Source organism: Lynx rufus, unplaced genomic scaffold (genome assembly GCF_022079265.1).
Source record: "Lynx rufus isolate CCGP_SWC_20201006 ecotype Redwood Valley unplaced genomic scaffold, mLynRuf1.p SCAF_14, whole genome shotgun sequence".
In the NCBI taxonomy this organism is placed as follows: domain Eukaryota; kingdom Metazoa; phylum Chordata; class Mammalia; order Carnivora; family Felidae; genus Lynx; species Lynx rufus.
This window is the reverse complement of record NW_025814828.1, coordinates 13,088,178-13,103,191: the sequence shown is the minus strand read 5'-3', so window position 1 is coordinate 13,103,191 and position 15,014 is coordinate 13,088,178. Positions and strand designations below refer to the sequence as shown.

The 15,014-nt window shown below is 43.6% G+C and overlaps 1 protein-coding gene across 1 annotated transcript in view; it reads right to left on the bottom strand.

Annotated features, from left to right (window-relative positions):
- Window positions 1-587: 587 nt before the first annotated feature.
- Window positions 588-15,014, bottom strand: part of TXLNG (taxilin gamma) — a 92,346-nt gene continuing 77,919 nt past the window's right edge. The window contains exon 11 of the mRNA XM_047075950.1: window positions 588-654. Coding sequence (XP_046931906.1) covers window positions 602-654 — 53 coding nt within the window. The 3' untranslated portion in view covers window positions 588-601. The remainder of the gene's footprint in view (window positions 655-15,014) is intronic.

The following is a 15,014-nucleotide window of genomic DNA, read 5'->3' as shown; positions in this document are numbered from 1 at the left end:
AGAAATGTCTATTGAGATCCTTTGCCCATTTTGAAAATTGGGTTTTCTCTTGTTATTGAGCTGTAAGGGTCCTTTGTATAGTCTGGATACATTTATCAGATATATGATTTCCAATTTTTTTTTCACATTCATTGGGTTGTCTTTCCCCTGTCATTATGGTATCATTAGCACAGAAGTTTTTGATTTTGATGAAGTCCAGTTTATCTTTTGTCACTTGTACTTTTGATATCATATCTAAGAAATTGCCTAAGTCAAGGCCACAAAGATGTAGTCCTATAATTTATTCTGAGAGTTCTGCAGTGTGAGTCTTTCAACTTTGTTCACGATTGTTTTGGCTTTTCCAGTTCCCTTGGCCTTCCTTCCATCTGCATTTGAGGGTCAGCTTATCAATTTCTGCAAAGAAGTTTGCTAAGATTGGATAGGAATTGCACTTAATCTGGAGATCACTCATACCATTTTGTAACCTTTTTTTCCCCATTAAATATATTGCAAGCATCTTTCCATTTCAATAATTACAGAGTCATGATATCTTTTTCTTATGTAATAATTCAACAAATATTTATTAAACAATCACAAGGCATAAAGTGGTCTGGTTGCTGGTTTATAGTGAGATGAACCAGGCACATATCCCGTCTGTGAAAAGGAGCTTTCTACCTAGAAAGGAAAATAAGACATGAACATAAATATCTCTATTCCAAGTATGAGGAAGAGAGAAAATGCTTCAAAAACAATTAGTTACAGATATGTAGGAAGGAGGTAAAGCTTCCACAGAGATACAGACATTTGGTTAGACTAGGGTCTGTCAACCTTAGCACTACTGATATTTGGGAACTATTCTTTGCATTGGGGGCTGTCCTGTGCACTGTAGGATGGGAATTAGCAGCCCTGGGCTGTACCCACTAGATGTCAGTAGCACTCCCCTCCCCCAGTCATGACAATCCAAAAATGTCTCTGGACGTTGCCAAATGTCCCTTGGGAGGCAAAACCGCCCCAGGTTGAGAACCACTGAGCTAGAACTTATATCATCATTTTTAATGGTGGTGTAGTACATCCACAGACAATCTACAATTTATACAACTGATACTTAATTTCGCGTTCTTGTTGTGTTCCATTGGCAAAGATGAAGTCAAGCTTTCGCTTTTTGCAGATGACATGATATTATACATGGAAAATCTATACCATATAGACTCCACCAAAAGTCTGCTAGAACTGATACATGAATTCAGCAAAGTTGCAGGATACAAAATCAATGTACAGAAATCAGTTGCATTCTTATACACTAACAATGAAGCAACAGAAAGACAAATTAAGAAACTTATCCCATTCACAATTGCACCAAGAAGCATAAAATACCTAGGGATAAATCTAACCAAAGATGTAAAAGATCTGTATGCTGAAAACTATACAAAGCTTATGAAGGTAATTGAAGAAGATATAAAGAAATGGAAAGACATTCCCTGCTCATGGATTGGAAGAATAAATACTGTCAAAATGTCAATACTACCCAAAGCTATCTACACATTCAATGCAATCCCAATCAAAATTGCACCAGCATTCTTCTCGAAACTAGAACAAGCAATTCTAAAATTCATATGGAACCACAAAAGGCCCCGAATAGCCAAAGTAATTTTGAAGAAGAAGACCAAAGCAGGAGGCATCACAATCCCAGACTTTAGCCTCTACTACAAAGCTGTCATCATCAAGACAGCATGGTATTGGCACAAAAACAGACACGTAGACCAATGGAATAGAATAGAAACCCCAGAACTAGACCCACAAACGTATGGCCAACTCATCTTTGACAAAGCAGGAACGAACATCCAATGGAAAAAAGACAGTCTCTTTAACAAATGGTGCTGGGAGAACTGGACAGCAACATGCAGAAGGTTGAAACTAGACCACTTTCTCACACCATTTACAAAAATAAACTCAAAATGGATAAAGGACCTGAATGTGAGACAGGAAACCATCAAAACCCTAGAGGACAAAGCAGGAAAAGACCTCTCTGACCTCAGCCGTAGCAATCTCTTACTCGACACATCCCCAAAGGCAAGGGAATTAAAAGCAAAAATGAATTACTGGGACCTTATGAAGATAAAAAGCTTCTGCACAGCAAAGGAAACAACCAACAAAACTAAAAGGCAACCAACGGAATGGGAAAAGATATTTGCAAATGACATATCGGACAAAGGGCTAGTCTCCAAAATCTATAAAGAGCTCACCAAACTCCACACCCGAAAAACAACCCAGTGAAGAAATGGGCAGAAAACATGAATAGACACTTCTCTAAAGAAGACATCCGGATGGTCAACAGGCACATGAAAAGATGCTCAACGTCGCTCCTCATCAGGGAAATACAAATCAAAACCACACTCAGAGATCACCTCATGCCAGTCAGAGTGGCCAAAATGAACAAATCACGAGACTACAGATGCTGGAGAGGATGTAGAGAAACGGGAACCCTCTTCCACTTTGTGGGAATGCAAATTGGTGCAGCCACTCTGGAAAACAGTGTGGAGGTTCCTCAAAAAATTAAAAATAGATCTACCCTATGACCCAGCAATAGCACTGCTAGGAATTTACCCAAGGGATACAGGAGTGCTGATGCATAGGGGCACTTGTACCCCGATGTTTATAGCAGCACTCTCAACAATAGCCAAATTGTGGAAAGAGCCTAAATGCCCATCAACTGATGAATGGATAAAGAAATTGTGGTTTATATACACAATGGAGTACTACATGGCAGTGAGAAAGAACGAAATATGGCCCTTTGTAGCAACGTGGATGGAACTGGAGAGTGTGATGCTAAGTGAAATAAGCCATACAGAGAAAGACAGATACCATATGGTTTCACTCTTATGTGGATCCTGAGAAACTTAACAGAAACCCATGGAGGAGGGGAAGGAAAAAAAAAAAGAGAGAGAGAGAGGTTAGAGTGGGAGAGAGCCAAAGCATAAGAGACTCTTAAAAACTGAGAACAAACTGAGGGTTGATGGGGAGTGGGAGGGAGAGGAGGGTGGGTGATGGGTATTGAGGAGGGCACCTTTTGGGATTAGCACTGGGTGTTGTATGGAAACCAATTTGACAATAAATTTCATATATTGAAAAATAAAAAAATAAATAAATGGCAAAAAAATAAATGAATAAACAGAAAATCTGAAAAAAAATAAAATTTCAAATAAATAAATAAATAAATAGTCACCAAAGTGCACCTGCGTGACTCAGTCGGTTCAGCATCTGATTCTTGATTTCACCTCAGGTCATAATCCCGGGGTCCTGGAATCGAGCCCCATGTGGGGCTCCCTGCTGTGCACGGAGCCTGCTTTAGATTCTCTTCCTCTCTTTCTCTCTCTCCCTCTTCCCCACTTGCTCTCTCTACAATAAAAAAAAATCACCAAAAAGACTTGATAAAGGAAACCTCTGCGTGAGTCTCTTTGCCAGAACACGCACAGCAAGTGATGCTGGCTCCACTGATCTGTCAGTGCAATCGCTAGAACGATCCTCAAGTACACACTAGGAAGTGCAGGGGGTGGCGATCATTCATCACTACTTCCAAGGACCAAATTTCATTCTGAGATCTAGTCTAATTCCTCACTTCTGAGATGAGGAAACTGAGGCTTGCAGAGGATAACACTTTAATTAATAGACATTAGGTTTTTGAACAGTTTTAGGCTTATAGAACAATGAAGTCCAAGTTATCTGTTTTTTCTTTCGTGGATCATGCTTTTGGTATTATAGCTAAGAGGTCATCACTAAGTCCAAAGTCACCTAGATTTTCTCCTATGTTGTCTTCTAGCATTTTCCCCCAAACTTTGTTGAGGCATCATCGACAAAATTTTAAACTATTTAAAGTGTACAGTGGGGTGATTCTATACATATACATTGTGGAAGGACTTCTCCACGCCGAGTTAACATGTTCATTACATATTTACCGTTTTAACTTTTTTGGTGAGAACATTTAAGTTCTACTCTCTTAGCAAATTTCAAATATACAATACAGTGTTATTAACCACGTTGTACATTAGATCCTCAGAACTCATTCATCTCATATCAGAAAGTTTGTACCCTTGACCAACTTCTCCCTATTTCGCCCACCCTCAGCTTATAGCAACCACTTTTCTACTCTCCGTTTCTATGATGTTAACTTTTTAATTTCTTTTTTAAATTTTTAAAAATTTTTATTAGAGTATTATTTTGTTTATTTATTTTGAGAGAGTGGTGGAAGGGCATAGAGAGAATCCCAAGCGGGCTCCACACTGTCAGCACAGATCCTGACATGGAGCTCGATCCCACGACCATGAGATCATGACCTGAATGGAAACCAAGAGTCAGACACTCAACTAAATAGGTGCAGTTTATTGTACATAAATTAAGCTAAAGCATACACCTTTATTAAGAGAAAGTCAATAAATATAAATGCTGGCTGGATATTGATATCAAGGAATAGCTACATTTTTTTTTGTATGTGAGAATGTATTGTTGTTATTTTGAAGTTTTTCAAAAAAGGAACTTGGAGTGCCTGGCTACCTGGCTGCCTCTGTCAATAGAGCACACGCCTCTTGATCTTGGGGTTGTGAGTTCAAGCCCCACGTTGGGCATAGAAATTACTTTTTAAAAATGTAAAACTTGGGGCACCTGGGTGGCTCAGTCGGTTAAGCATCCAACTTCGGCTCAGGTCATGATCTCGTGGTTCACAAGTTCAAGCCCCACATCAGGCTCTGGGCTGACAGCTCAGAGCCTGGAGCCTGCTTTGGATTCTGTGTCTCACTCTCTCTCTGCCCCTTCCCCATTGTACTCTGTCTCTCTCTCATAAATAAAACATTAAAAAAAATGTAAAACCCCTATAACACAACATCCTTGGTAAAAAAAAAAAAAAAAAAAAAAGAAAAAGGAACTCTTACTTTTTTTTTTAAGGTTTATTTATTTTTGACAGAGAGAGAGAGAGAGAGAGAGAGAGAGAGAGAGAATAAGTGGGGGAGGGGCAGAGAGAGGGAGACATAGAACCCGAAGCAGGCTCCAGGCTCTGAGCTGTCAGCCCAGAGCCCAATGCGGGGCTCAAACTCACAGACCACGAGATCATGACCTGAGCCGAAGTCAGACGCTTAACCGACTGAGCCACCCAGGTGCCCCAGGAACTCTTACATTTTAGAGATGCATAAAGAAATATTTACAGATGACATAATATGAGATGTGATATGTACATCAAAATAATGAGGGATAGCAGGAGTGGATGGGGGTACAGACGAAACACCTTTGACCATGAGTGATAATTATCAAAGCTGGATGGTGTGCACATGGGGGTTCATTCAATTATTTTCTTTTGTATTTGTTTTCAGTTGTCCATAATTAAAATGTTTTAAAAAATCACACACGTAGGAACTATTGTCTTTCCTCAGTTAATAAATGGAACAAGACTGAAAGCATTGCTAAGGTTTTTTTATTGTTACTGCACACCATTTTTAATTTTAAGTTTTAATTAACAATTTTTAAGTTTATTTGTTTTGAAAAAGAGAGAGAGGGGCGCCTGGGTGGCGCAGTCGGTTAAGCGTCCGACTTCAGCCAGGTCACGATCTCGCGGTCCGGGAGTTCGAGCCCCGCGTCAGGCTCTGGGCTGATGGCTCAGAGCCTGGAGCCTGTTTCCGATTCTGTGTCTCCCTCTCTCTCTGCCCCTCCCCCGTTCATGCTCTGTCTCTCTCTGTCCCAAAAATAAATAAAAACGTTGAAAAAAAATTAAAAAAAAAAAAAAGAAAAAGAGAGAGAGTGTGTGTGTGTGTGTGCGCGCGTGCATGCAAGTGAGGGAGGGAAAGAGAGGGAAGGAGAGAGAGAATCCCAAGCAGGCTCCTTGCCGTCACCGCAGAGCCCAACTTGGGGCTTGATCTCAGGAACCATGAGATCATGACCTGAGCCAAGATAAGAGTCAGATGCTTAACTGCTTAACCAACTGAACCACCCAGGTGCCCCAACACTTTGTCATTTTATAGTCACATTCACATCACATTCCTGAATCCCCACCCCCAATCCCTAACCCCTAGCAACTAGTGATCTCTCCTCAATTCCTAAAATGTTGTCATTTCAGAAATGCCATATGAATGGAATCATAAGGTACATAATCTTCTGTGATTGGCTTTCTCATGCAACATAATTCCCTAGAGATTCGTCCAAGTTGTGTCTATCAGTAGATTCTTTCCTTTTATTGCTGAGTGGAAATCCGTGGTATGGATGTGCCACAGTTGAACTCTCCATCTGTCGAGGGACATCTAGGCTGATTTCAGCTTTTGTCTATTACAGATAAAGCTTCCATGAACATTCATAGATGCATTTTTCATATAACATTTTGTTTTGCTACTAGTATAGTAATTTCCTCTTCTATTCATTAATCTTAGAAGACTAGTAATTTTGCAAACTTTCAAAATAAAATCTGTTGGCTTAATCAGTCTATACTTTTGAAGCATGTGTAATTTCCCTTAAGTGAAATTATAAAGTATCTTCTCAATGATATAATGAATTTCTCTGGCTTTTCTCCTAGCATATTTTGAAAAGCAATTCTCAATAGGAATTTGTAAATGACCTTATAATAATAGACCTTTTGATGACTAAGATAGGTCTACATCAAAGCTGGTTTCCTCTTTGTAATAATCAAAGGAACAATCTTGCTGTACCTCTTGTACGTCATAAATATGTATTAGGAGACAAATTTTCCAACTGATACATCCATATGCCATCACTAAGGGCCAGAGAACATGTTACAGGTTTGAAATTTGTGCCCTTTATGTCTTTCGGCATAAAGTACACTAATGATGCAATTTACGTTTAGTCACAGATATATTGAAAATTTCCAATTGTCTAGGGAGTTCTATTTTCAAAAACCACTACTGATCCTCTTAAAAGCAAAGCATGCTTTTGTCGTGGTTATTTACCTGCCACCATCTCTCAGCTCTAAACTAACCCTTTTTTACTCTACTGCGTGATGCCAGGGCTGAGACTCTGCAAACTGCTTTTCCCAAACTCCTAAGCCCGTTGCCTTTCTACTAGGTTCTGTCAATGGAAGGTTCTGATGGGAGACAGGAAGGAAGAAGGCACCTCTGGTTGCTGGCTTCTGTGAACAGCCTCCCTCCATAGCTCCAGTCTCCAGCTTCGTTCTTTCCAGACTCTTTCAATCTTCCCAGCATACCACACCAGATCGCCACAGAGGCACCAATGCTCACTGGCCACCCCTTCCTTGGTGGTCTGACCTTGAGCTCCACAGTACATCTGATCTGGGGCTGTGTGGAGTGCCTCCACCAAAGGTCCAAGAGCCAGCCAGAGCAAGACCTCTCCTTCACACTCCCCATTCTGGTAACCCCACTTCTTTCCTTTTGTTCTCCCAGCCCTGAGCGTGATAACTGCTTGCAGTCACTATATCAGCCCTAGGGGCACAGGAAGCAGTGACAAATATCTGGGTTACCTTGTCATCCCCTCTTTCATCTAACATCGATGTACTCAATTCTTCGTATTGAATATGCTTTTTGAAATACTTAGCATGGCTTTGTCTTCTGTAGCTTTTACACAATTGCAAACAAAATGTTGCCAAGTTTTTTTTTTTAATTTCCCCCCAACTTTTTAGTATCTTTTCTAGTTCCTTTCCAACTATAAGGGTCACGTTCCTTATTCACGAGAATCTGTGGTTGAATTCAGGACTTGGAGCTGGAAGGGGATAGGGTTAGGTGACTATCGGGGATTCTGTTTGCATGCAACAAATGGACTCAGGCTACCTCAGGCAAAAAGGGAATCTATGGAAAGATATGAGGAACTCACAGAATCAAAGGAATCCATTTGGGAAAGGTGAGAACCAGAGCCATTCCAGAGATCTGGGAAGTGGGAACCAATGGAAGGCACCTTGAGGTATTTACAAGCATGACTCTATGGAATCCACATTCCAGGAAGGGTGTGGCTGACTGGCCCCACTGGGGTTAAGTGCCTACCGTTAGGCTGGTTGAGGGTGGGGTATCTTTTTTTTAATGTTTATTTATTTTGAGAGAGAGAGAGCTCTCCAAAGTGGGGGAGGGACAGAGAGAGAGAGAGAGAGAGAGAGAGAGAATCCCAAGCAGGCTCTGTGCTGTGAGTGCAGAGCAGAAACCAAGAGTCAGACGCTGAAGCGACTGAGCCACCCAGGCAATCAAATCGGGGCCCCAACATGGAGCTTGATCTCACAAACCGTGAGATCATGACCTGAGCTGATATCAAGAGTTGGATGCTTAACTGACTAAGCTACCCAGGTGCCCCCACGGTGGGGTATCTTGATAAACAATCCTACCAGCCTGTAAGAAGTGTGAAGGAGGAAGAGGAGCTCACTCAAAGAAATTTAGCATGCTACTTCCTGGAGAAGGAAGAATGGATGATGGCCAGCAATTACAACCAATTTTCACTATTTTGAACTTCAGAAGCAGTCTTTCCTTGTAAATTACAATGCATTGTGTACTAAAAGGTTGAAGAAAAGAACAATGATCTTAGGGTGTAATACTCAAAGCAATTTTTCTAAAACAAGGTTCTATGTGTGAAGTCTTGTCATCACTACTTATGGACTGGGACAGACCAGGAGGAGTTTCCTATTCAATATTTTTCGTTTGACAAATATTTATTTACTCCGCCCCAGTGATTCTAAGTCTAAGCCCCAGGGATTCTGGTCTAGGTTATTTCCTTTACTCACTGTCACCAATGCAGAGCTCATGTTGCTTAACATTAACAGCCAGTACAACGGGATAAGCTAGCCTTTCAGAAATCCAGAGGGACACCCACAAAGGTTAAATATTAACACATTTATAAGTATAAAACAATGACTTCACTTTACCTAATATCACAATAGTAAATGAAAACAAAAGTACAAGTTCAAACAAGTACAGTGTATTCTATTTTATAATAATTTTCCTTCAATGTCCTCTTACACAAGTGCATTAAACAATATTTTAAGAGAAATTAGTTAGAATTCTATCACACCAAGACCATTCATTTGTGTGCATTACTCGTCAACCATTTTTTTATATTTTTTCTCTAAAATGTGGGGGGGGGGGTCCCTGCTTTTAAGAGTAATGTCTGTCCATTGGAGATTTTTTTTTAAATATTTATTTATTTTGAGAGAGAGAGAGAGTGAGCACACAAGCTGGGGGAAAGGCAGAGAAAGAGGAAAGAGAGAATCCCAAGCAGGCTCCGTGCTGTCAGTGCAGTGACCGACGTGGAGCTTGACCTCATGAAACTGTGATATCAGCGTGTTGAGCAGAAACCAAGAGTCAGACGCAACCGACTGAGCCACCCAGGCGCCCCTGGAGAAGTTTTTAAAATAGAGCAACATATGAATAACAAAATAACCATCATTCAAAATACCAGTAACCAAGGCATGATAGTTATTAATATTTTCTGTATCTTCTTCTGCTCCTAACAATTTGGATGAAATTGGTATTCTTTATGCTCCCTTTTGCTCGTGTGATTTTCAGATTTCTCTGTGACGAGCTTTGTTTTTGTAATAAGAAAAAAAAACAATAAAAGAATGTATAAAATAGAAGGGATATATGTACAAAAATAAAGGAATACAGAGCAGGAGCTCTGTATGTCTTATTTCAGGTATCTTCAGTTCCCAGAACAATGCATGACACACAGTAGGTATTCCACAATTTCTTTGAATGGCTAAGATTTTCACCAAAAATGAGTGAAGATTGCTTATGAACACAGAATATCGAGGTATTATTTCCCTCTCTTGTTTCTTTTGGTAAACAGTTCATTCTATCACATAGGATCCATTTTGCTGTCTTAATATAAGGCCAATTGAATTCAAATTCCAAGTCCAACACTCACTAGCTATGTGACCTTGGCAAAAAACCACCATTCTCTGCCTGAGCTTCCTCACGTGGTAAGCACTGGTCCAGGTTGGGAATATAACAAAACACAGATCCTGCAATTTATATTTTTTAGTGTAGGGGGAATAACCTATGAACAAACATTTGTCAGGTGGTGATAAGCGCTATGAGAAAAAAGAAGATAGAGTAAAGGGGTTAGAATGTGATTACCTGTGGGGGTGGATGAGGGCGTGTTGCTATTTTATAAAAGCCAGGGACTGGCTAAAGGTTTCAAAAATATCCAAGTGTCCCTGTTTTTCAAACTTCAAGTTGTGACTAAGTGCGATCACAAAAATCAATGTATAGGGTGATCTGTATATTTCTCCAACAAAAGAAAATATCAGACTATATCACACATAGTAAAGGTCAGTACGGTTCTGTGTAACTCATTTCAGTTTATACACAAGTATAATAGTCTGTAAAACACTGTAAGCATGGAGAAAGTGGCAGCTGACAATACAGCCACTTTGATGTCAACAGTCTTAGAGAAAGTTACCTAAACAGAGCATCTTCGGTAAGAGAGCATACTTTGTGCATGCACCTGTTGGTGCCTTACTCATTTAGCAGACCTAGTTGAGTGGGAGACAAAGAGAAAGTGGGAGAAAAGATTAGGACTGGAGCTAAAAAGTTGGGGTGAAAAACAAAAGCAAAACTTAACAGTTAAGCAATTTGAAGGGAAACATTAATTACTGAGGCAAAAAGATACCTGGCCAGAAAAACCAAAGACCAAAAAAATTAGAGAAACAGAATCGACAGATTCTACTTAACAACAACAAAAAATCCAGTTAATAAAATATGTTGTACATGATACTTTTGGATTAGGTGTATGATAGTGCCTGAATATTTTCAGAAACTCCCAAAATATCTGCTTCATACTCCCCTCTCTGACCCTCAGGTGGACGGTATAAAGATTTTAAAGCCATATGGTCTGGGAAGATTTCTTTCAACCCTCTACACATGTAATAGGTTTTGGAAATCATGCCTACCCATCAGATATAAGTAAAATAGATTAAAGGGAGACTGGAAATTGTCTGCCAAGCCTTCTCTTGCCGTGCACATGAGGATGTTCCCATTGAAGCAAAGCCATAAGACAATTATTCTAGAACAAGGTGGGCAAACTAGGGTCCTCTGGCTAAATATAACCTACTACCTGCTCTAGTATGACCCACGAGCTAAGAATGATTTTTCCATGTTGATGTAGTTGAAAAATAAATCAATATTTTGTGGCACGTGAAATTGATGTGAAAATTATTTATATGAAATTTCGGTGTCTATAAAGTTTTATTGGAATAGAGCCAGGTTCATCCATATTGGCTGGGGCTGCTTTCTCACTATAAGGTGGCAGAGCTGACTGAGTAGTTGCTTCCAACGCCTGAAATATTTACTCTCCTGGCCCCTTGCAGAAAAACTTTTGCCAACCACTGTTCTAGAATATGAAAACTGTACTATTTAAACGCCCTTCCAACCCTCGTCCCTTTCTAGTCGCGGCCCCCCCTCCCCCGCCCGCCCCTGCCCCAGCTTTAGTCTCTTAGGCCCGACACGAAGGCAGAGTGTTATAATAATGAATTGTAACCTACTGGAAAGCAGAGGCACCACACAATAAATTTCTATATAAGGTAATATTACTGGTTCTGCCATCGAGTAGAGTAACGTCTGAGTGTGTTTCCCAATCAGAAAAGTGGGCATCACAGGGGCAACTGAACAATTTCGCTTGAGAATCACCATGGTCGCACTTGGAAAATATAAAGGCAGCAAATGTTCCGGGGTGCTTTTGCAGGGGGAGCCTCTCCCAGAGTCTGGATGCACACTGAGGTTCCCTATGCACGTAGGCATCTCGGCCACCTACCCCTACCCCGTACCCTGTGCTCCTGGCCCATCTGGCCTTGCAGTCCACTTTCTCCTCACCCACGCGCCCGAACGCACTCCTCCAGGGCTACCAAGTTCCAAGGTAGAGCAGGGCTCAAAGCAAGCCATCCCGGGTCAGCTTAGGGCAGCTCTCCCCAGCTTCGCCAATCGTGGAGAGGGGTTGCCCCGGGACCCCTGCAGGTGACAAGAATGACTCAGCAGGGTCCCGGCCTGGGACGGAGACAAGAACGCCGGGGTAGGGCCAAAATTCTCTGCAGTTGGAGAGGCCGCAAATCATTTTAAAGACCCAAATACGCGAACAAACGAAAATGTAATTCAAGTCAACTTCGGGCCGTTGGCGGCCTGTGCCAGCACAGGCCGCAGGTTTAGCCTAACAGGGAGGCCCGGCGGCTTCAGCAGTCGAAAACGCCCGCGGCCTCTGTAAAAGATTCCTTTCGCCTCCAACGAACCCCACCTCCACTCGACCGGGCCCCAGGAAAAGTCAGTCGGCTGGAAAGGAAACCTTTCAGGGTGCACAGAATTGCATGCCCGTGATTATCGGGGAGACTTTGAGGGCACAGTAATCTCTCGAGACTAGAAACCATTTTCCTCTCTCGCTGTGAGATTTTGCTTGGCTAAGCGGCGGCAGTCTCCCTACCCCCCTCCCACCCCATCGCTTCGGCCTCTGCAAGCAGCCACGCCCCGTGGCCTCGGGGCTCGCAGCCCCCGCGCCGCTCGCACGCCGCGCCCCCATCCGCCCCACCCCCGCGCGCCCCCATCCGCCCCCGCGCCGGGCCCTGGGAGCGCTGGGCGAGTCCTCGCGCCTGCGCTTCGCCAACTTCCTGCCGCGGAACGCCCCGCCCACCCCCAGAAGCCCGCCTCCAAACGCCGCGTGAACCCGCCTGCCGCACCTCATTGGTCAAAACCATGGAGCCGTTGGCTCCCAGGCCCGCCTCTCCACCGCCTCTCACTTTTCCCAGGGCGGATGCGCCTGCGCTCAGCTGCCTGGGCGGGCTGGGAGGCGCGGGTTGAAAAGTCTCGTTCCAAGTTTGGAGAGAGAGAGAAGAGCGCCTCAGACCTCGGTACCCGCGAGCGGGGAGGAGGCAGGAGAGAAGGACGCAGCGTCTGGGGAGCACCCAGGCTGTAAGACGGAGCTCGCGCTTCGAGAGCTAGAAGTGGACGCGCCTGGGCGAGGCAGGAGCGCCTGTGGTTGGGCTGCTGTTGGCTAGCGAGGGGAGTCCGAGGCGGCGGCGAGGGGCGAACGACCCGACGCAAGATGGCGAGTAAAGAGAGTAAGAGGCCCTGCGGGGCGGCGCGCGCCGGGACCGCGGGGGGCGGCGGGCGCGCGAGGCCGCGGCACGCGCCGGCGAAAGGCGCGAATTGGCGTGAGGAGCAGGGGGCGGGGCCGGGCGCGAGGCTAGGCGCGCGCCTCGAGGGGCCTACGCTGGACGGGACCGCGGCGCGGAGGGCTCTGAGCACTTCCGGAGCCGGGCGCGGGGCCGCGGGTTGGGCCCCCTTCCCTCCCCCGCCCCCCCAACTCCCCTCCCCCCTCCGGCGGCGGCGCTCCCTCCGGCGCCCTTGGCTCTCGGGCGGAGGCGGCCTCCACCGCCGGAAAGCGGGCACGGCAGCTCCTTCCACGCGCGCGCGTCGATCGCTTCAGGGTCGCGGCCCTTGTCCGGGGGATTCTGGAACACGCCGGCCTATGGCTGCTGACGCGGGCTTCGTGGGAGCGGAGGCCGCTCCTGGTGGGGGATGGAGGGAGCGGGCCGAGGGGTTTCTGCTACACGTGGATTCGGCTCCCCGGGTGGGTCGTGGAGCCCCTGTACGTACGAGTCGTCATCTTAGAACAGGTGCGAACAGCTGTAACTGGCAAAACAGAATCGTTGTCCGTGTAATTGCTCAATTCTGTACACACAAGCGGTATTGATTTCTAGGTGCAAAAAATAAGCTTCCTGGTGTTAATAAATATTTTCTCCGCGTTCTGGAAGAGCAGTTAGTTTGCGTCCAAATTAGATGTAAAGCTAAAGAGTAGGTTAGGTGTGGCCATCTCGAGGTGACCTCCAGTATCTGTGTACAGATTCTGACTTCGATTTCTCTCAGCCGCTTAATTGTATGGGCTTTCTCCAAATTTCAGTGTTTGAAGATACTGTGGAGGAGCGTGTCATCAATGAAGAATATAAAATCTGGAAGAAGAATACGCCGTTTCTGTATGACCTGGTTATGACCCATGCTCTTCAGTGGCCGAGTCTTACCGTTCAGTGGCTTCCTGAAGTGACTAAGTAAGGGTTTCTGGCAACTTTTACTTTGCGTAAATTTAGCTATTGTCCTGAATTTCCAAGTTTCAGCATTTTACACATAGAACATGAGCGTGTAATCAATTTAGCTCTTGGATGAACTGGCAGGTGGTTTTTATTCTCAAAACTTAAGTGATTTGTGGGATGATTTCTGACATGTAAGCGTGGGGGTAAAGAATGTGTGCGTTTAATGATATTTGTAGAAAACACCTAACATATTTGATGTTTCTTGGGTTTCAATACAGAGCAGCATTTTGGGGGGCCCTAGACTAATGGATTTCTTTAAAACTTTATTGAAAAATAGAATATCTACAGGAAAAGTGCACAAATCGTAAGCATACGGCTTGATGGATTTTTACAAAGCGAGCACACTCATGTAATCAGCCCCCAATATGAATAGATTTTAATGGACAAAGGGGAAAAGAATTTAGCAACAGTTCACTGAAGAAAAGAGGTTATTGGCTAATAGCGTGGAAAACACTTTGAGGTTGTTGTTGATCTTCGTAAGAGTGTTCTTTTCGGCTGTTTCTTAAATTTCTCTGGTAATAAGTGCTGTCATTATTGAACATTTAGAATAGGGTATGGTCCATGTGAAGAGTTTTGTGTCCTGCTAATTTGGTTTAATACTCAGAACAGTACTGTGATTTTATCCTCCTTGTACTGTGGTGGAAACTGGGATAGAGCTAAGTAACATCCCCAAGATCACACAACTGGTAAGTGGCGAAGTGGGATTCTGAGCCCAATCTGGGTGCCCCAGAGTTGAGGTAACTCCTGTACTAGACTACCTTTCTCATATGCTTGCACTTTTTCTAGTAGGAATTTGGCCATGAACTTTAAAACTATTCAATTTAGGTAATGTGAGTATATGACTTAATGAGGATTGACGACACTAGTCTATGAAGGGGATTTTGTGACAAGTTATGAAAATACGAGCAAGTTAATTGTATTTAATTTTTTTAAGTTTATTTTGAGGGGGGGGGGAAGAAAACATGAGTGGGGAAGGGACAGA